Source organism: Taudactylus pleione, unplaced genomic scaffold (genome assembly GCF_031769625.1).
Source record: "Taudactylus pleione unplaced genomic scaffold, aTauple2 ptg000093l, whole genome shotgun sequence".
NCBI lineage: Eukaryota > Metazoa > Chordata > Amphibia > Anura > Myobatrachidae > Taudactylus > Taudactylus pleione.
Window position 1 is genome coordinate 25,964,110 of NW_028284495.1, and position 22,962 is coordinate 25,987,071.

The 22,962-nt window shown below is 44.9% G+C and overlaps 1 protein-coding gene across 1 annotated transcript in view; it reads left to right on the forward strand.

The window, feature by feature from the left end:
- Positions 1-13,525, forward strand: part of ABHD3 (abhydrolase domain containing 3, phospholipase) — a 78,269-nt gene extending 64,744 nt beyond the window's left edge. The window contains exons 7-9 of the mRNA XM_088469796.1: positions 11-59; positions 2,248-2,413; positions 12,338-13,525. Coding sequence (XP_088325922.1) covers positions 11-59; positions 2,248-2,413; positions 12,338-12,516 — 394 coding nt within the window. The 3' untranslated portion in view covers positions 12,517-13,525. The remainder of the gene's footprint in view (positions 1-10; positions 60-2,247; positions 2,414-12,337) is intronic.
- The last annotated feature ends 9,437 nt before the right edge of the window (positions 13,526-22,962 follow it).

Genomic DNA, 22,962 nt, shown 5'->3' on the forward strand with positions numbered 1-22,962 from the left:
TTTTTCCTAGGCACCGCAATATACTGGAAAAACAATTTGACATTGATTATGTCATGAAGGTATGTATATCATATGTGAATGCAGTAGAGTTATACAGTCCATTCTTACATATAATAGTTGTGGCAGGTACATTCATGTATGGCAAGATAACACCACATGCCTGACTAGACAAGGAAGAACTGTAGCAGCTCTTTTGAACTGACACCTAAGGGAACCCAGTGAACTCTATCTGCAGCGTTCCAGGCTCTGCTAGTGTGTGGAGGCGCAGAACGTTTCCTATGTATTTTACAGTGAAGACAAGAAAACATCCATCTGAACAAATGGCTCTTGCAGTGAAATTATTGGTCTTGTATGTTTGTAGTGCTATAGACAATGCCTGTTTTCACAGAAGTATAGAATCATCTGGCTGAAGGTGTGCAGTAGCGTTTAGGATGGAGGCATAGTTAGTAGCAGGGGCCTGTTAGTAAGCAAGGTATGCAGTTAGTAAGCTGACAGTTATGATGTCAACATGGTTAAAATGCCAACATCATTAATGTTGACACCTGGAAAATGTCAACATGGACAGAATGTTGACATATGACATGTCAACATTGTGAAAATGTAAATGTTAGGGTTAAGGTGCCCACACACATACCGATGTCCTCACGATACGATTTTATGGCCAATTTCCTCATGAACTTTCACGGGAGCTCCCTTGCCGTCGTGATCACGACTTGGAGTTAAAAATGTCCAATCTGACTAAAGATCTATCTTGCAGCCAGTGCATTGTATCCCAGATTGGCTAATCTGCCCTGCAGCACGACAGATCAGAAGATATGATGTACGACGAGCGGGGACGCGCATCGGCATCGTGCTCGTGAGTATAAACTCACGATTTGTACTTTTTTTACCCGATTCGTCGTCACGATTCGTCGAAATCGGCCAAATCGTGTAAAATGTCGCTGTGTGTGTGGGCACCTTTAGGCTTTGTCATCAGGCATCCACCGTTAGTTCGTATTTTTAGTCATGTTATAGTCCTTGATTGTGATTTTGTTTGCATATCGTTGTTTGCCAAGAGTCTGCACCTGTTATTTTTTGCAGAACTAATAATAATCACAAAATAGTTTATGTTTTTTACTAAGCAGCGTTGAAGCCAAGGAGAATACTGCAGCAACACTTATACTGGATAGCAAGCTCCCAGAACATAATGTTAATATACATGTAGATTGTCAATGGCAGGATATTTCAAGTAGGATTAATAAAATAGGCACAGCTGAAAAGTTGTCTCTTGCCAATGATAGTGTACAAAGATATAATAAATCCTTGGACTCCGTGGCTTGCGTCACCAGTTGGGTCACATTTTCTGAGGATGTGTCACACATTATAGGTTTATCCAAGTTTTGTTCTGTAGGTTAGTGCTAGTAGTTTGGATTGGTTTCAGTACAGTGTTTCAAATCACTGTGTGTTAAACTAAGTAAATAACGATAGCAACCAATCAGCAATTACCTTTTTAATCTGTTTTGTTGATTACTGTGGTTAGATCCAAATTTGCACCTCAATACAACATTCCTAAATAGCTCTTACTGTGTGCAGGGCCATCGTACACTCACAAGGGCCTGGGTACCAGAGGGTGTGGCCAAATCTCGGAGGCGTGGCCCTCTGAAATGTTTATAAAAATACTAGGTGCGAAGCTCGCTGCAAAGGGAGGAATTTGTTTCTCCTTGGTAAGCACCTGATGTAGTTATACTATTATGGGTACAGTATTTAAGCAGAGCATTATTACCAAATAGGATGAGAGGACCAAATACACACACACACACCCGGGCCCCCCGGTCAGCGCGTGCCAGTCACACAAACTGGGTGGGGGGATCCTCCTCAGTGCTTGGTTCCAACACTTTCCCCGGATCCACAACACCAAACACACTCACCTGTCACACTTACTTCACTGCTCAGTCAGCTGACACAGCCGTACAGGTTGCTGGGGGGAGTCCTCCACTGCTATTTACATTAGACAGTCATCCCAGTTCAGAAGTAAAACACCAGTTGATGTGTTAGGTGGCTAACACCCTCAGCAGCGCTGAAAAGGGGTGCAATGTCCCCCTCAGCGACTGACCCAGGCCTCCGCCAGGCTCCTCCAACAAGCTTGGTTAATTAGTACCTGCTCCCCCAACCTCTCGGCACCCCTGACTGAGTGCTGTGTAATATGGTCACATTGGCCTTGATGATTGTGACCCGATTTGAATTTCCTGATTGATATTTGAATTTCAGGCTAAGTCCATTCGAGAGTTTGACACAAGGTTTACATCAGTGATGTTTGGTTATCCAACAAACGATCACTATTATACAGATGCTAGTCCTTGCCACAGGGTGAAATCCATTGAGATACCAGTGTTATGTCTGAATGCCGTGGATGATGTGTTCTCCCCAGGACATGGTGAGTTCATAAATATATACATAACAAATATTTAATGTACATAAGCATGACAAAGTTAATTTTACATGGAAAATGCCTGTCCACAACCAAGCACTATCACTGATATTAACATGACATGTTGACATTCACATAGATCAAGACATTCCTACAGAGGGGCTTCATGCTAGTGGAGAAACCATGCATCTGATGTTACTACAGGATGCAGTCAGGAAGCCGACGGTCGAAATGCCGACTGCTAGCTTCCCGACTGTCTGATCCCGGCAGGGGTCGAAATCCCGGCGCCTATCATTATCCCTACGCCGGTAGCCCAACGCACGGCATACCATATGAAGGTAAGCCGGGCGGCGGGTGCGGACAGCCGTGGGGGGGGAGGGTTTAGGTGAGGGGCTCCCGGGGGGGACTTAGGGTTAGGTTACCCCCCCCCCAGGAGGGTTAGGGCTAGGCTAGGGGAAGGGGGGGTTAGGCACTAGGGGGGAGGTTAGATTTAGGCACCCCTAAGGGAGGGTTAGGGGGGGGACATGGTTAGTTTTACTTACCTAAATCCCCTGTCGGGATCTTCACTGCTGCCAGTCTGCCGGCTTCGGGATTTGAACGATGCGGCCGGCGGTCATACATACTGATTCCGTTAGTACAGAACAAGTGATGTTAGTTCTGTATTACCAGTGAATTGTGATGTCATCACTTATAATCTGTGAGTTGTGATGTAATCACTTCAGAGTTCATTAGGAAAATCTGTGTAAGGGATAATGCACGACTGCTGTAAATGATTATGGATGTTAGATGTCGCCTTGGATTTTTGTGACCTGTATAAAACCAGTCCTTCAGTGACCATATAAAAGCAGAATGTCAAGTTTCGGCCTAGGATCGGCCATTACTCACCGCTGCACCGACTTCCCCTGATTTCTTGTGCGGTCAGACGTCTGGTGTGGCAGCTGGTGACGCGCTGAGAATTATTCCTAAAGCTGCATACACACACAACGATTTAGTAAATGAACGATTTTAATAAACGATTTTCGTTCATTTTTTCAAGGGAAAAATGAACGAAAATCGTTTACTAAAATTGTTCATTTACAAAATGTAATGAACGATTTTTTTGAGCTGCAAACGATTTTTGTAAGTTTCCCTTAATGAAAATCATTAAGTTGTTCAGTCAGAATGGACGATGAACTACAAACTACAAACGTGAACGCGCATGAAGGATAATCGTTCATCGTTTAGGCAAAAAAATACAACGATTTTTTAAAACAATTGAACGATAACGACGTCGTTATAGTTAAGTCGTTCAAAAAATCATTGTGTGTGTATGCACCTTAAGGTGCATTATCGTCAGTGGCTGCTCCGTTATTTGGTTTCCATGGTTTCCATCATGGACACAGCCATGACAGTCTGTATCACCTGACTGACCCTCCATCCAATGGTAGTATGGTTGTTGTCAGCTGACGTGCCTTCCAATGGATTGCTACCTTAGGGTATTTAACCTGGCTCTGGGCAACAAGAAGTTGCCTGTCCAATGTTGTTACTTCTCGTGTCTACTTGTCGTCACTTCATTCCAGGTTCCCTTGTTCTTATATCCTTGAGCTTCTTCAGTGCCATCTCCGTGTGCAGCAGTGCGTCAGAAACACCTTGCCTGCGTGCAATCACCAGTGCCATCTCCGTGTGCAGCAGTGCGTCAGATACACATTGCCTGCATGCAATCACCAGTGCCATCTTCGTGTGCAGCAGTGCGTCAGAAACACCTTGCCTGCGTGCAATCACCAGTGCCATCTACTTGTGCAGCAGTGCGTCAGATACACATTGCCTGTGTGCAATCACCAGTGCCATCTCCGTGTGCAGCAGTGCGTCAGAAACACCCTGCCTGCGTGCAATCACCAATGTCATCTCCGGGTGCAGCAGTGCGTCAGAAACACCTTGCCTGCGTGCAATCACCAGTGCCATCTCCTTGTGCAGCAGTGCTTCAGATACACATTGCCTGCGTGCAATCACCAATGTCATCTCCGGGTGCAGCAGTGCTTCAGATACACATTGCCTGCGTGCAATCACCAGTGCCATCTCCGGGTGCAGCAGTGCGTCAGAAACACCTTGCCTGCGTGCAATCACCAGTGCCATCTCCTTGTGCAGCAGTGCGTCAGAAACACCTTGCCTGCATGCAATCACCAGTGCCATCTCCTTGTGCAGCAGTGCGTCAGATACACATTGCCTGCGTGCAATTACCAGTGCCATCTCCGTGTGCAGCAGTGCGTCAGAAACACCTTGCCTGCGTGCAATCACCAGTGCCATATCCTTGTGCAGCAGTGCCTCAGAAACACCTTGCCTGTGTGCAATCACCAGTGCCATCTTCGTGTGCAGCAGTGCGTCAGAAACACCTTGCCTGCATGCAATCACCAGTGCCATCTCCGTGTGCAGCAGTGCGTCAGATACACCTTGCCTGCGTGCAATCACCATTGCCATCTCCTTGTGCAGCAGTGAGTCAGAAACACCTTGTCTGCGTGCATTCACCAATGTCATCTCCGGGTGCAGCAGTGCGTCAGAAACACCTTGCCTGCATGCAACCACCAATTTCATCTCCGGGTGCAGCAGTGCGTCAGAAACACCTTGCCTGCATGCAACCACCAATGTCATCTCCGGGTGCAGCAGTGTGTCAGGAACACCTTGCCTGCATGCAACCACCAATGTCATCTCTGGGTGCAGCAGTGTGTCAGGAACACTTGCCTTCGAGCATCCATAAGTGTCATCTCCTTGTGCAGTATTGCAACTATTGCATACAGTCAGGTCCATAAATATTGGGACATTGACAGAATTTTCATATTTTGGCCTCTATTCACCACCACAATGGCTTTGAAATGAAAAAAACAAGATGTGCTTTAACTGCAGACTTTCAGATTTAATTTGAGGGTAATTACATCCAAATCGGGTGAACGGTGTAGGAATTACAACAGTTTCAATATGTGCCTCCCACTTTTTAAGGGGCCAAAAGTAATGGGACTATCAACGCAAAAACTATTTCATGGACAGGTGTGGGCTATTCCCTCGTTATTTCATTATCAATTAAGCAGGTAAAAGGTCTGGAGTTGATTCTAGGTGTGACATTTGCATTTGGAATCAGTTGCTGTCAACTCTCAATATGAGATCCAAAGAGCTGTCACTATCAGTGAAGCAAGCCATCATTAGGCTGAAAAATCAAAACAAACCCATCAGAGAGATAGCAAAAACATTAGGTGTGGCCAAATCAACTATTTGGAACATTCTTAAAAAGAAAGAACGCACCGGAGAGCTCAGCAACACCAAAAGACCCGGAAGACAACTGTGGTGGATGACAGAAGAATTATTTCCCTGGTGAAGAAAAACCCCTTCACAACAGTTGGCCAAATCAAGAACACTCTCCAGGAGGTAGGTGTATATGTGTCAAAGTCAACAATCAAGAGAAGACTTCACAAGAGTGAATATAGAGGGTTCACCACAAGATGTAAACCATTGGTGAGCCACAAAAACAGGAAGACCAGATTAGAGTTTGCCAAATAACATCTAAAAAAGCCATTACAGTTCTGGAACAACATCCTATTGACAGATGAGACAAAGATCAACTTGTACCAGAGTGATGGGAAGAGAAGAGAAGGAAAGGAACTGCTCATGATCCAAAACATACCACCTCATCAGTGAAGCATGGTGGTGGTAGTGTCATGGCGTGGGCATGTATGGCTGCTAATGGAACTGGTTCCCTTGTATTTATTGATGATTTGATTGCTGACAAAAGCAGCAGAATGAATTCTGAAGTGTTTCGGGCAATATTATAAGCTCATATTCAGTCAAATGCTTCAGAACTCATTGGACGGCGCTTCACAGTGCAGATGGACAATGACCCGAAGCATACTGCAAAAGCAACCAAAGAGTTTTTTAAGGCTAAAAAGTGGAATGTTATGCAATGGCCAAGTCAATCCCCTGACCTGAATCCGATTGAGCATGAATTTCACTTGATGAAGACAAAACTGAAGGGAAAATGCCCCAAGAACAAGCAGGAACTGAAGACATTTGCAGTAGAGGCCTGGCAGAGCATCACCAGGGATGAAACCCAGCATCTGGTGATATCTATGCGTTCCAGACTTCAGGCTGTAATTGCCTGCAAAGGATTTGCAACAAAGTATTAAAAAGTGAAAGTTAGATTTAGGATTGTTTAGTTTGTCCCATTACTTTTGGCCCCTTAAAAAGTGGGAGGCACATATAGAAACCGTTGTAATTCCTACACCGTTCACCTGATTTGGATGTAATTACCCTCAAATTAAATCTGAAAGTCTGCAGTTAAAACACATCTTGTTTGTTTCATTTCAAAGCCATTGTGGTAGTGAATAGAGGCCAAAATATGAAAATTCTGTCATGTCCCAATATTTATGGACCTGACTTTATATTCTCTTGGCTGTATACTCAGAATCACTCTCCAACACAGATACTTTGCTAGTGCTTCTTTCTGAAGTATATCACTCGGGCCATCGGTTGTGTTTGTCTCTATTCCCACGAATATCGGATACCTGACCAAAGGACCACGACCTGCCTGCTGGGTGCAGCTAAACCCATATCCCGCTTGGAGGGGTCACTGGTGAACACATCCTGGCAGGTTAGACTCTGCACCTTTGGCCAGGTCTCGCCAACATCCGATATTGGTGGATGAGGAGATCATACATCCCGGCCCATCGCCTCCGATTCCGCCCCGGACCTCAGCTTTCAACTAGCAGGAGATTCTCCAGAGCCAGGCGTGACACAGAACTCTCAGGGGACTAATAATATCCATGTCATTGTACAGTAGTGAATGCATTATCAATCATATATATGGAGACAAATACCGGTTCTTCCTTTTTCTCTCCTGCTCCAGTTCATACCTATATTTGTTATTCTTTGGATACCCAAAGCTGTTTCCTGGGCTTATTTATATGCCATCTAATAATAAGGTGGGGAGAACAAGCTAAGGAATTTGTTAGTTGATGATTAAGGCTATATACTCACATATACCTACTAAATACTATACATTCACAGGAGGTGTGACATATCCCGCATGTGTTCTGTCCTGCATTCTATTCACTGAATAGTCAGCTGAACTATGAATAATACATTGTCTGTGCTAACTGCATTATTTAAAGCACTGATGAGCCTGTAATGCTGTATGTTCTGCTACTGTTTTACACATAAAACTACCAGAATGAACACACATGTAAAAAAGCTTTGGGTGTTCATTTTCAGTGGTTCTCCAACTCAGGGCCTGATTCAGAGCCGGACGCTATATGCGCTCGCTCGTCCAGAAAAAGGGGCTGGCTATTTAAATTGACCGTTCGCTCTTTGCGGTCTGTTGACGCCTCTATGTCTGAACGAGCGAACAAAACATGCGGACGTTTTTTTGTAAAAAAACGTCCCCTGGCCGCTCGCATCATACGTTATCTCCGCTATTTATTAGATTAATCGAGTACATCGAAAGGCGAATGAACTGCTCGCTATTCATGTGGTTGCATTTTCCTACCGCAATCATGCGAGCAGTTCTGGCTAAAAGACACCCAACTGACGTGGTTGATGACGCTGCTTTGTTAATTATGCACACCCTTAAAACGCCCGTTTTGACCTTTTGGCACGCCTGCGTTCGGATCTCCACTCCCCGTTTTCAAGCACCTTCCCCTGTTACCACCCACAAACGCCTCATCCTGTCACTCAGATTAGCAGGCATTCGCTATTTTGCGAGCACGCGATTTTTGGCCGCACTGACTGGTTTGCGCATGCGTACTAAAACCCATACGCATGCGCAGATGTGCGAACATCGCTCGGAGCGAACGAGCGGCCGCTTACGAGCGGCTCTGAATCAGGCCCTCAGTCCTCAGGATCCCACACAGGTCACGTTTTCCATGTCACCCAGCAGGTGCACAGGTGTATTTATTACTCACTGACACATTTTAAAAGATCCACAGGTGGAGCTAATTATTTCACTTGTGATTCTGTGAAGAGACCTGGAAAACATGCACTGTTTAGGGTCCTGAGGACCGAGATTGAGAACCTGTGCCATATATCTTAACATTGTCCAACTGAAAGAAGTACAGTAGATTTTATGTCACTCACCAGTGGCGGATCTTACCTAGGGGCTGCGAGGCTGCTACCCCCCAATAAAATCCGCCACTCCAGTGAGCCAGTGCAGTCCGTAACTGTACTGGCTACACTGTGACTGGAGGTGGCTTCCCATTGGACAGTAACGCTGAAGACAGGCAGCCAGGGGGAGGTGTCTCCTCCCCTTGGGACTGCCAGTCTGGGCTGCGGTCCAGGGCTTCTCAGGGCTGCAAACAATGCAGCCCCGAGAAGTTGGTGTTAAACGTGCGCATGTGCAGTGCCACTGCCGCTCATGCACTGGTCCCGACGCCAGATTCATTGTGCAGGCGCCAGGACCCAAGCCAGCAGCAGCGGCAGCCCCCTCAGGTAAGAGGGCAAGGAGACGCCACTATGCATAGCTATGAGAAAATGTAATCACACAAATAGAACAATATAGTATAATGTCGAACACATACTGTAAGTGAGAATCATAGTATATTCAGTGTTATTATTCTCATTACATAAGATAGACACAATGTTATATGGACATGAGTGAATAGCGTACATACAATGAGAGTTATTTATGTAAATGCAGTATTTGAAAGTCGCGTTTTTCAGATAAAAGAAAAGTTAAATATAAATCCCCTACACAATTATAAATTCATTGCGAATCCCCTTTCCTGCAGTCTTCCAAGTTGGCCAATTAGTAGATCCAAGCAGACAAGTGCAATTTGGCATATAGGGCCTGATTCAGACCCATTCACTAGGCTGCGTTTGCACATAGCCTGCCAATGTTTGCAATCTGCGCATGCGTATAAGACGCTGTGCGCATGCGCCAACTAGTCCATGCGATCGGGAAGCGTTCACACCCTGTACACAGATGCTCCTGAAGAATGAATGACAGGACGAGCCGTTTGTGGGTGGTGACGGGGTGGTCGATGGTAACGGGGGTGTGGTGGTGCGAACGCAGGCATGTCTGTGAATCTGAACGCCGTTTCAGGGGTGTACATAATTAAGACTCATCGTCAGCATACACATCACATGGCTGAATTACACATAGCAGCACTCGCAGTGCTAGCGGTAGGGTATGGTCAACCACAAGTGCTGCGCATGGGTCCGATGTTACTCGAGGTTACCGATTGTTTAATACACTTCCTGGAGATGATGTGTGTTACTAAGGGAAAGTGGGCGTCTTGTGAACGGCTGGTGGGCCTCTAAATACATACCGCGATCGCACAGCAAAACATATTGGGCGTGCTAATGTCTTGCTAGCGATCGCAGGATTTGCATACTCAGGCAGCTGACAGCAGCGTGTGAATGCATCTTAGCGAACGGGTCTGAACAGGCCCCGCTAAGCAACACCAAATGACCTGGAAGACCACGGAAAACAACTGTGGTGGATGACAGAAGAATTATTTCCCTGGTGAAGAAAAACCCCTTCACAACAGTTGGCCAAATTAAGAACACTCTCCAGGAGGTAGGTGTATATGTGTCAAAGTCAACATTCAAGAGAAGACTTCACAAGAGTGAATATAGAGGGTTCACCACAAGATGTAAACCATTGGTGAGCCACTAAAACAGGAAGACCAGATTAGAGTTTGCCAAACAACATCTAAAAAAGCCATTACAGTTCTGGAACAACATCCTATGGACAGATGAGACAAAGATCAACTTGTACCAGAGTGATGGGAAGAGAAGAGTATGGAGAAGGAAAGGAACTGCTCATGATCCAAAACATACCACCTCGTCAGTGAAGCATGGTGATGGTAGTGTCATGGCGTGGGCATGTATGGCTGCCAATGGAACTGGTTCCCTTGTATTTATTGATGATTTGATTGCTGACAAAAGCAGCAGAATGAATTCTGAAGTGTTTCGGGCAATATTATAAGCTCATATTCAGTCAAATGCTTCAGAACTCATTGGACGGCGCTTCACAGTGCAGATGAACAATGACCCGAAGCATACTGCAAAAGCAACCAAAGAGTTTTTTAAGGCTAAAAAGTGGAAATTTATGCAATGGCCAAGTCAATTCCCGGACCTGAATCTGATTGAGCATGCATTTCACTTGATGAAGACAAAACTGAAGGGAAAATGCCCCAAGAACAAGCAGGAACTGAAGACATTTGCAGTAGAGGCCTGGCAGAGCATCACCAGGGATGAAACCCAGCGTCTGGTGATGTCTATGCGTTCCAGACTTCAGGCTGTAATTGCCTGCAAAGGATTTGCAACAAAGTATTAAAAAGTGAAAGTTAGATTTAGGATTGTTTAGTTTGTCCCATTACTTTTGGCCCCTTAAAAAGTGGGAGGCACATATAGAAACCGTTGTAATTCCTACACCGTTCACCTGATTTGGATGTAATTACCCTCAAATTAAATCTGAAAGTCTGCAGTTAAAGTACATCTTGTTGTTTCATTTCAAAGCCATTGTAGTGGTGAATAGAGGCCAAAATATGAGAATTCTGTCAATGTCCCAATATTTATGCACCTGACTGTATAATAATCGTATAGATGCGATGCTAATAAATTAAGTACTCTCTTTTGGCAGGGTTAATGTTCAAGCAGCCAGTCAGAAACAGTTAGATAATGCTGCTGGTATCGCCATTAGCAGGGGGTATCTTTACAGCAGGACTCCAGTACTTGCTAAAGGAACGCCTCCTAAGTTAGGTATCACTCTAATTATGCCACAACTCAGGTTGGCATGCTACACTTAAGGGGCAATCCAATTAGGTACAAGTTGGCTTGTAAGAGCAGTTCTAACAATGAGGTGCAGTTGCAATCTAATTCCAAATTCGCATTTTTCTTCAGAGGAAAATTAAAAAATTTTGTGCATTTTTTGGGGTTTTAAAAAAAAAATGGCCTTAAATTACACCCAAATCAACTTTTTTCTTAGTTTAGGTGCACCCAAATCACCTTTTGTTCTACAATTTTTGCCTTTTTCGTTTAATTAATTTGTGATTCATTGAAAAAAGTTTGCTTTTTATCTTTTTTTTTCTTTCAAAAAAAATGCACAAATCAGCCATTTAACACCATTTAAAAACCTTCAGTAATTTCATTATGCCAACTAACAGCCTTTTGGGGTCCACACTGGTCTCCACACTTTTTCAAGCACTTCTCCCAGGTCATATTTTGTAGAAAAATCGCACACCCTCACGCTGATTGTCGAGAATAGGCATTTATATAGTGCTCACTCTAGGCTCCGGCGGCAGGCAGGGCTCCGGAGCTAGAGAGGGCAACTTTGTGTGCGCGCCGAAGCGCGTGGCCATAAAAAGGGGGCGTGTCTATAAGAAGCATCCCCTTTTTCATCATACTTGGGGGCGTGCATGCGCCCGGCGTCTATTCTCCGGCGGTGACCGGGTCACCGCACATTTCTCCACCCGCGGGACACTGCGTCCTGCGGGTGAAGACGGCACCCGCAGGCTGTGAGGGCAGGACGCTTTTTGCCCTCCTTCTGGAGGGCAGGGTGCTTTTTGCTCTCCAGAAGGAGGGCAGGGCACCGCGCCCCGCTAAAACAGCTCACGTTGCTCGCGAGAGCGCATTTCTGCGACGTTTGTGAGTTACCTGAGTGGATTGATCTCTTAATGTGCGCACACTGTTGCTGTACCAAAGTTACACTTATCCACCCTGTAACATCTTTTCAGACATAAAAGTATAAATACATGTTTATAGGCGGTGCGGATGAGCGGACTGAGGTGCAGCTTGAATTCAGTGGTGCAGCATTGTTTTGATGTGTGCTGCAGTATTTGAGATCATGACAGAGCTATAAGGCAGGTATTACTGGTAGTTTTATATGTTAGAACCAGGATATGGCATAAATACAATTCTACTTGTATTTGCTTTGTTGCTCTTATAAAATACTGTTTCTCTATGTTTTAGCAATACCAGTGGAAAGTGCAAAACAAAATCCAAATGTCTCATTGGTGCTTACAGCCTATGGCGGCCATATTGGATTTCTGGAGGGCATTTGGCCAAGGCAGCAGACCTACATGGATCGGATTTTCAAGCAGTTTGTACAAGCAATTTTTGAGCATGGAAATGAACTTTTCAGCATGTAACTTTTCCAAATGATGCTGCTTTTTTTTCTTTGTTTTAAAGATCATAGTTGTATAGAGACAGGTTCTTTAAAAAGTAAGTTTAGCTTATGCACAAGTTAACCCTTCTGATGCTGATGAATCATGAAACTATACCTCTAAAGAAGCACAAGGGTTAACAGCCAATTGTTACAAGCAGGTAAGCCAGCGAGCTAGATCTAAACATCTAGTATTCAAACACTTGCATATATATATTATATACATACTGTTTTGTAGAAAGGACTTGCATCCAGGAATGTTATCATTTTGTATGTCATTTTTTTTATGTGTTACCAAGAATGACCTTAAGTATAATTAAGCTCTGCATATACTGAATTGCACTCACCCAGAACCATTATGTACAGAAATATACATTCCTCAGGGTTTTCATATAGATCAGTTACTCTGCCTAGAATTGCAAGCATTACCATTATACAGTGTGATGGATTGGCACATCCTGATTTGTGTTAATGTGATGCATGCTCATGAGGGCAGTGTGATATGCAAAAAATAATCCTATACATACAATGCAGGAATGAATAATATAAACTGCACAGGCATTCTATAGACTGAAAGTAAGCATGGATTGTAGCAGTATTGATGATGTATTAACTTATTACATATAACCTGTCAGACATACAGTGCAGCACTTACTTTATGTTGTTGTAAACCATGTTCCTTTTACATATTTATTTTATAACTGGCTGATATAAAATGCATTTGAAATATATAGATATATTTTTAGTTTACCCTGTTAAAAATAAACAATGTAATTTTAAACTAACTGGCCGTTGTGTCCATATTGCTGAATAACATGTTGTAATTATCAGAGTAGACTTTGTTGCATAACTTGCAGGTTCTTAGTAGCCACTATTGCAGGCTGTTGTGTCTGACTAAATTGCATTTTGGAGAAGTGAGAAACCAAGTGTGAGCAGAAGCTTACAAAGTGCACGTTTCAACAAGTTCTCCAATGTATCCGGAGCTAATAAAAGCATCTGACATTCTTTTCCTATTTCTTGCAGTCTTATGAATGTGGTCCACGTTATTCTAAATTATTCACATCACATTTTGCATGTAGTTCTGATGGTTACACACAAAATTGAGGTTAAAACTAATGGCACAGTCCACACTTGGGCTAAGATTCTCTGTGCTGTTTCTGAGTACTTGGGGCCTAATTTAGCAAGGAACGCAGATGCGAATGCAATAGCGATTATGCACGCAGTCTCATTACAAAGTATGCTAATCCATTGTGATCACAATGCAATCTCAGCATAACATAAGGACGCCCACCTTACCTTACACACATCCGTAATGTTTAGCAAGACTGCAAAATCATCGGTACATTCGAGCACCATCGCAGCTTCACGCACACTTGCACAAGGTCAAACCTTACTGAGGAATTGCTAACCAGCGCAGGCTATGAGGCCACAGGCTTCGTAGGGCATCGCACTGGTACGTCTGCGTTCAGCCAACCACACCCCCCCCCCCCCCCATTACCAACCACACACTGCACTTCCTGACAATCACTCTAGTGTTCACTCTATCCCCGGCGGCAGGCAGGGCGCCGGAGCTAGAGAAGGCACTTCCGCGCATCCGAAAAGGCGTAGCCATTGAAAAGGGGGTGTGTCTATAAGACGCGTCACCCTTTTTGTCACTCTTGGAGGTGTGCCCAGCACTTACGGACACGCCGGGCAGCCCCCAAGTGCTACTGACAGGGAGAATAGATGCTGGGCGCATGCGCCCGGCATCTGTTCACCGGCGGGGACCGGGTCACCACACATTTCCCCACCCACGGGTGAAATCGGCACCCGCAGGCTGTGAGGGCATGGTGCTTTTTGCCCTCCAGAAGAAGGGCAGGGCACCGCGCCCCGCTAAAACAGGCCAGTGGAAACGCTAACTCTGTGATGGGTCTGTGTAGCCCGATCGTAATGGCTAGTTCGCAGACGGGCACTGCGATGCATGCGCAGTACGCAACAATCGGCCTATTGAATGCTTACTAGCAACTGCGTTCCTTGCTGAATCAGGCCCTTGATCTGTATAATGGGTCTGATTGAGAGATGTACGCTAATGCCATCGCCACTGTGATCCCGTACGCAGCTGCTGTGCACAAATATGCATATGTCACAGAGGCCGGGACTTTTATTGAGACGTACACCTGCGGCTTTGCAAATTTGCGTGCAAAGACATAGCATCGGTCACAGATCAGTCAATTATCGCAGTTCTGAGAATGGCCGCAGGAACTGTAACGCCAGAGACATTTTTATTGTGTACGGTATCGCAGACGCAGGTTGTGACACATCCTGAAAATGGTCTCAACAAGCCTGTGTTATTTGCTGCCACTCCCTGCTACCTCCCACAAATGCTCCCCGACTGTCACTCACACTGCTAGTAACAAGTCACTGTGTACGACTACAGTAATGTACCTTGCCTCATGCGCAGTGCGACTTAGATGCATGTACAGTTTACAGATAATCACTCAACTGTGTAAATTTTGGCATCGCGTACATCTCTGAATTAGGCCCAATGTACTGAAGCATGTAGTATGTGATTTTGTATTGTTGTACTTGTATTTTGTGCTTTGTACACCAAGGCAAAGTGGTAAAGGAGTCCTGTTCACGTGAGCACGGGATGCAGTCAGGAAGCCGACGGTCGAAATGCCGACCGCCAGCTTTCCGACTGTCTAATCCCGGCATGGTACAAATGACAGGCGTTGAAATCCCGCGGACAGCCGCGGGGGGGAGAGGGGGAGGGTTAGGTCTTAGGACTCCCGGGAGGGGACTTAGGGTTAGGCACCCCATGCGGCCGGCGGTATTATATACTGAGCATTGAATCATAGGTAGGATATCACAAACGGGATACATAGATAGAGGCTGTGGGGACACTCACTAAACTGAAGATTATTGGTCAGGAGAGGTAGTCTCAAGAGCATACATAGTTGATTGCCAGAGAACCTACTCTCAAATTTAAGAGGGCAATTTCTTTTGAGATATATAAAGTGTTCATGAAAGATGGAAACCTTGACCAGTGCCACCCAAGAATGAATGGGGGGAGGGGAGTATGGAGCCATCCAAGTCCAGGCAATAGAAACCTGTGCTAAAACCAGGAGATTATTAACATAACTAAATAAAAGTAAAAAAAATCAGCCAAGCCGAGACCAAAGAGGCAAATATAAGGGTCAAAAACGGGAAACCGTATCCCAGTTTCACATAGACAATTTACAACCCAAGACCAGAATGAGGCAACCAGAGGACTGGTCCAAAGCAAATGCCAGAAACCAGCAGTATTCTTAAATTAACTTAGGCAGCTAGATCTATTCACAGGATAAAAAATATTCATATTGCAAGTAAACTTGCTAAACCTATCATTTGTATACTAAGAAGCCCAATAATTCAACAATGTATTATATTTAAAGTGACTACATATCCACTTACATCTATAAACATTTAATAGATATTTATCTATTGGATAAATAAGTAATAAAGTGTCACAGGCAGACAACTTATTTAATTTAATTTCACTCTTTATTTTTTAATACTTTGCTTCAATCGCTTTAATGTTATTTGAATATTTTATTTATTAATAACAAAGGTTATGTTTTAAAAGAATAATGGGTGTGAACACACCCCTCTGAAATAAAACTGTATGAATTAAAAAAAGAAAAGTGACTTTTTCAAAAGGGTTTGTGCACCTCTTTTTCTTTCCTTGCTTCATACTATAAACTTGGCGTCATCAGTCGTACTCCTATATACAGTATATACGTTGGGATCAAATTCTGAATCTCCATAAGGAGATTTTAAATAATCATTGAAAAACTCAATAACCCATAAGAGTAACTAATGCTGTTTTAGGTGAGATTTGGTGCTGGAACATAACCCCTTATTTTTCCTAAAAAATCTACATTTGGCAGATTCTGTCAAGATAGTGACTACTCAGTCTTCCAAATACGGCTCAGGATAGCAGTATAGCTTGAAGGACACGCCATTAAGTCATCAAAATATCCTTAAACAATATCCTTACAACATTTCAGTATGTGAATTTCAAAGAGTCTGCCATATACAGTCCTGTTAGAGCATGGTTATCACAGGGGAATTTAAGTTTTCAACAAACAATATAACCAGAACAAACAACCTTTAATCAGCTAAAAAGGGACTGAGTTATATACCATTAAAAGTAGCATGCTGTGTCAAAAACAGTATCTATGCAGAAATAAATTATCTATAGATAGTTAAAGAATAGATGCAAATATAGCATAATATGTACATAATATATAATACTCCACAGAGCTGGAAAATTGACCAACCCAGTATGACTGCTAGACACTGGCGAAAGACCCGTCTCACAATCCCTCCAGACATGGGGACCAGATTAGATGGTATATGCTAATTGCCTCCCTGCTTATATAAAATGCTTATAAGTCATGGTTATATTAGCAAGGGCTATCCAAACCAATGCGTTTAGGAGCATCAGATGCCATCCAAATGCGAGCAACAATTACTTGCACAAGAAATAATAACTTGAAGGTGTATTTAGAAATTAGTTTAAATGGAGTCTCCTCCAATGAAGTTCCAAATATGCAGACCTTGGGGGTTAGTCACACAGGGAAAAATCAGATCAGGTGGTAGGTGTGACTAAATTAAGGGAAAACCTGCTGCTGTATTGGTGCAGTGTATTTATTACTAAAAATTACAATTGTTTTTAGCATTTAAGACATCTTGCATCTGTGTCAGACTAGGCCCAATGTAAGCATAGAACAGGACAGTGCATATTCAAAAGTCTGTAACACTTTATCAGGGCAAAGTACCCCAAAATAATATCATCTCTTATTTTTAAAATGCCACAAAGTGTTCCCAATGCCGTACAGGGAATATACATAGAAACAGGTTTACTTGCGGATATTTTAATCACATTTTCTAACTTCACATACTTTCCTATATATTTTTTTCACTGGTTTTATAATATATAATTTAGATATTAAAAATGAGAAATAAGTTATATTTTATGTGTTGTTTATTTGTGCACCACATCAGACAATTCATTCTATCTCCTTCACCTCATTCAGCATCCAGAAACACACAGCAGAATGGTAACCTGATTAATGGCAGAAGTTCTTTTGCTTAGCGGGCACAGAACACGTGATTAAATGCAGACGTTCCTTAGCTTAGCAGAAACAGGAGCTTGCAGGAACAAAACAGACTGGAATCCAAAGTTCTAGCAGACAGCAAAACAAGTAGATGAATAAACCAAACATGAAACAGTAAAGTCCATAAGCAGCAGTTCTGGTAAGGACCAGTAGTGCAGCTCACATGACCAGAGGACTGGCGACACCTGGTGGCAGGGAATCATACTGCAGGGGGAGAATGAAAAAAAAACAGCTGAAAGTCTCCCAATAACAATTGCAGCATGAATTTTGTGATTCTCTCAAATGTACACTTTTTAACTTTGAGTGGATGAAAGGTCCCAGTAATTAACGAGGTAAATAGTAGTACATTTGTGGGAGGTCCGGGCAAGGGAGCCCCTCCTCCCCTGAACACACCGGCGTCACCTCGGCGTCACCGTGTCACCAGGTGCGCCATCAATGGGTCATCAAACTCATCAAACCCAGAAGGCTGTGTTGTGGCTTATTTAAGCCATCCTGTGCGGCTCGGACAGGGTTAGTGTTGGGATCACTGCTGGACAAGGCCCATGCCGTGGATGGACCATGGGACAACAGAAGGAGACCACAGGAGCGGTCGGTTGACCAGGTAAGCCCTCAGTGAGACCTTTTTTTCTCCTCTTTGTGTCTCCAACAACCCCCCACTACCACCACCATTCGGCGCTAGGCCGAGGCCCCATCCAGCACCCACACTCTATGCAGGCTAGAGACCTGAGCCACAGAGATGCTAGGCACCTTCCACCACCCCCACTTTAGGCAGGCCAGGAGCCAGTGGGTGCTAGGCCCCATCCACACCATATTGGTTAGGCAGGCTATAGGCCTGCACAGCAGAGGGCGCTAGGCCCCATTCATTCCCACCCCACATTCAGCACTAGGCCGCAGGCTGTGTATAGGTAGGCCGTGGGCATTATCATTGTTCAGCACTAGGTCGTGGGCTGTGTATAGGTCGGCGCTAGGCCATGTGTATTGTATCTCTTGTTAGGTAGGCGTTAGGCCAGAGTAGTGTAAGCCCCGGGGGTAGCTCATCCAACCCGGGTAAGCGGATGGTAGGTCACATCCAGCCCTGTCCACGGCCCCGGCAGCTTGCTAGAGCCCTTTCCCTTGCAGTCCAGATCCAATCAAAGGTAGGCGGTTGGTAAGGGGACCTTCTCAGGTAATCACTGATGGCTAGAGTATTGTGGTTACTGTGTTGCCTAATAACTGATTTTGCATTTGTAGTGTGGGAGCTAGTAGGGACATCTGTTAGGGACTGTACTACACCCAGCCTGTGCTAGTTGTTCTTCACCGGTTCAGCAAGAGGTAGGGCCCTGATACGGGAACAAGCAGTCAGGTTGTTGTGGGAGACACACCATAGGCCAAGAGAGTGTTGCAGCATCGGATGTAGGCTGTTGTCCACTGTGTTTACTTGCAGGAGCCGACCCCAGGACCATCTCACCATCAAAAGAACAAGAATACATTTGGTGTGCTATTTGTATTGTGTGTTTTCCCTTTTGGGCGTTTTCATTCGGGTTGCATTCTTGTGCTCGGCACGTAGGTGTAATCAGTCTGAGGCCAAAAGTGCCAATGATGACCATCCACTGATCCATTCTCATGGCGTCCTGTTCCTTTCTAGAGACTCTGGGCCTCATTCAGAGGCGGTCGGAGGATGCAAGCGGTCGCTCAGAAACTGGGCGGCCGCTTGCATCCTGACCGCCCACCTCTGTTGCGACCGCTCCGGTGATGGTCGCGATGGTCAGAGACCATCGCGACCATCGGGGCTTACGATGAGACCCTAGGGTAGGGTCTCCCTTGTCGTAAGCCCCGGAGAGCTTCTGGCTCTGTCTGAGCCGGAAGCTCTCCACTGACATCACTAGTGATGTCAGTGGGGCCTCCCCCAAACGGTAGGCGTTCCCATGGGAACGCCTCCGTTTGGGCTGCTACCCCCCCGGCCCGCCTTCCAAACGGGGCGAGCTGTCAATCAACATTGACAGCTCGCCCCCTTTGGATCGAGACCCGCTACGACCGACGCTGTCGGTTGTAGCGGGTCTCACGCATGCTCACGACGGCGCAGTCGTGCGCATGCTCTGTGGGGGGCCATCGACCCGGTCCGAGCGCATCGGCGCTAATGACCGGGTCTGAATGACCCCCTCAGTGTGTCCAACTTCCCTTACAGGGTAGATCCGTCACTGGCCACATCCGCCCTGAATTCCAGGACCGGTGGTAGGAGCACCATCGGCAGCCTGAAGGTGAGAGTCTTGGAGTGTGGGAGGTAAGTGCCATGACCACACCTACACAGCAGCATTGTGCACCCCGACACCCCCCTCTTACACAAGTTTCAATTCTGTGCACATGTCTAATATTGGTTGGTTTATTCTTCGAACTAATAATCTGGATGAATAAACTACACAATTCTAATTGCCTGGACTTGGTTGGGTAATATGTTATTAATTAATTTCATATTTGACTGAATCCTAACATGTACAAAATGTATGGCTAATATGTTTGACTTAGCCATGGAAAAAATATATATTTCAAAATATATCTGAAACATATATTAAAATAATATTAAAGAATGGATCCTGTCTTACCCCAGACACGTCCTAAGCACAGCATTTCTAAGTCACTCATTATGCTAATACTAATGCATTTTGTATGGGTGCCAAATAGATGCATGACACAGAAAGGCACCATTTCACTGTCTTTGGGGACATTAGGAGCTTCTGGAGATTGCAGTAATAACAAAAAAGGGGGAGAGAGAGTGCTAAGCATAGCAACAGCAAATAGTAACATAATATAACTAATACAGTGGGACTTCCGGTTCCGGCTGCCGCATGGAAAGCAGCTTGTAGAGACAGCTCCATTACCACCCGTCCAACACACCTTTTACACGGCCATTTTAGCCTCTACAACGGACCGCAGTGAAAAAACCTGCACACGTAGAGAGCTGGGCGCTGCATGGAGAAATACTTTCTCCCTCTCATGCCGAGTAAACAGCAGAGGCAAAGACAGGAGAGGCGCCGCACAGAAAACAAGATGGCGCCGTCCACCGCTGCGAGTACAGAGCAAGGAGATTCTTCTCTTGCGCAGTTTACAGAGGAGACTTCTGAATCTTCCACCTCCTCCTTGACTTCTGGAGATAAGGGTGAGCACTTATTATTACCTGCAGCAGACACTCCGGTTACCTATGGGGACTTGGTTCAGGCAGTGAGAGAAGCCATCAATCCATTATTGCAAGCCCAGACAGGATATTAAACATCATATATCCCAGATATCAGGCAGGGTTTTGCAGGCGGAGCAGCATGTGGGGGAAATGTTTCATGATGTACAAGAGATGAAGCAATCAATGGCTAAAGTCACAAAAACACATAATCAACTGTGGAATAGGGTGGATGATTTAGAGAATAGATCACCCCGCAATAATCTCCGAGTGGTCGGTGTACCTGAATCGATAAAAGGAGCTGAGCTGGCGGATTTTGGCCCTCATTCAGAGCCACTCGCTAGCGGCAGTACGCTCGTTCCGAGCGATGTTCGCACATCTGCGCATGCGTACGGATCGTTATACGCATGCGCGAACCAGTCAGTGCGGCCGAAATTCATGTGCTCGCAATATAGCGAATGCCTGCTATTTTGAGTGACAGAATGAGGCGTATGTGGGTGGTAACAGGGGAAGGTGCTTGAAAATGGGGAGTGGAGATCCGAACGCAGGCGTGCTTAAAGGTCAAAACGGGCGTTTTATGGGTGTGCATAATTAATACAGCAGCATCATTGACCACGTCTCTGGGTTATTTTCTAGCCAGAACTGCTCGCAAAATTGTGGTAGCAAAAACCAACCACAAGAATAGCGAGCAGTTCATATGCTGGTCGATGTACTCGATTAATCTAATAAATAGCGGACATGACGTATGGTGCGTGCGGCCAGGGGGCGTTTTTAACAAATAAACGAGCGTATGTTTTGCTCGCTCATTCAAACTTAGAGGTGGGAACAGACTGCAATTTGCGAACTGATCATTTGAATAGCCACCCCTTGTTTTTGAACGAGCGAGCGCAAATAGCGAACGGCTCTGAATCAGGCCCTTTGGCCCTCATTCAGAGCCACTCGCTAGCGGCAGTACGCTCGTTCCGAGCGATGTTCGCACATCTGCGCATGCGTACGGATCGTTATACGCATGCGCGAACCAGTCAGTGCGGCCGAAATTCATGTGCTCGCAATATAGCGAATGCCTGCTATTTTGAGTGACAGAATGAGGCGTATGTGGGTGGTAACAGGGGAAGGTGCTTGAAAATGGGGAGTGGAGATCCGAACGCAGGCGTGCTTAAAGGTCAAAACGGGCGTTTTATGGGTGTGCATAATTAATACAGCAGCATCATTGATCACGTCACTGGGTTATTTTCTAGCCAGAACTGCTCGCAAAATTGTGGTAGCAAAAACCAACCACAAGAATAGCGAGCAGTTCATACGCTGGTCGATGTACTTGATTAATCTAATAAATAGCGGACATGACGTATGGTGCGTGCGGCCAGGGGGCGTTTTTAACAAATAAACGAGCGTAAGTTTTGCTCGCTCATTCAAACTTAGAGGTGGGAACAGACTGCAATTTGCGAACTGATCATTTGAATAGCCACCCCTTGTTTTTGAACGAGCGAGCGCAAATAGCGAACGGCTCTGAATCAGGCCCTTTGTTCGCAAGACATTACCTGCCTTGCTTACAGTGCAAGATAAATGTGCTGACATTATAATAGAACGAGTTCATTGTGTGGGACCTCAGCGTAACTCTGACGGATCCAGGCCTAGAGTGGTACTATTTAGATGCCTGAATTACCTACATAAGGAGACACTCTGGATTGCATCATGTAAAATACGTAATTTAGTTTGGAAAGGAAACAAACTTTTCATCTTTCAGGATTATTCTGCTGAACTATCCAAAGCTAGAAGAGAATTCTCCCCATTATGTGCGCGTCTTGTTCAGCAAAGCAAAAACTTTGCGCTATTATACCCTGCACGTCTCCGTTTGTATGAGGGCACATCGTTTACTGACTTCCTCACAGTTGCTGATGCCGAGGAGTACTTGAAGGAATTAGAAGATAATCGCAGACCCTCTCTTTCGTCAGTATCTACTTGAATTATGTTTATGAGGGAATACTCTCACCTTTTCCCTTGTGTGCATATCTAAATTATCACTATTGGTAAAGTTTATGTACATCAAAGTTCAGGGAAATTTGTAGTTATACTTGCTGGTGAATTGTGTGGCACGTTCTAGACACATATTACCTAAGATGATAACTATCTCATCAGATTAGAG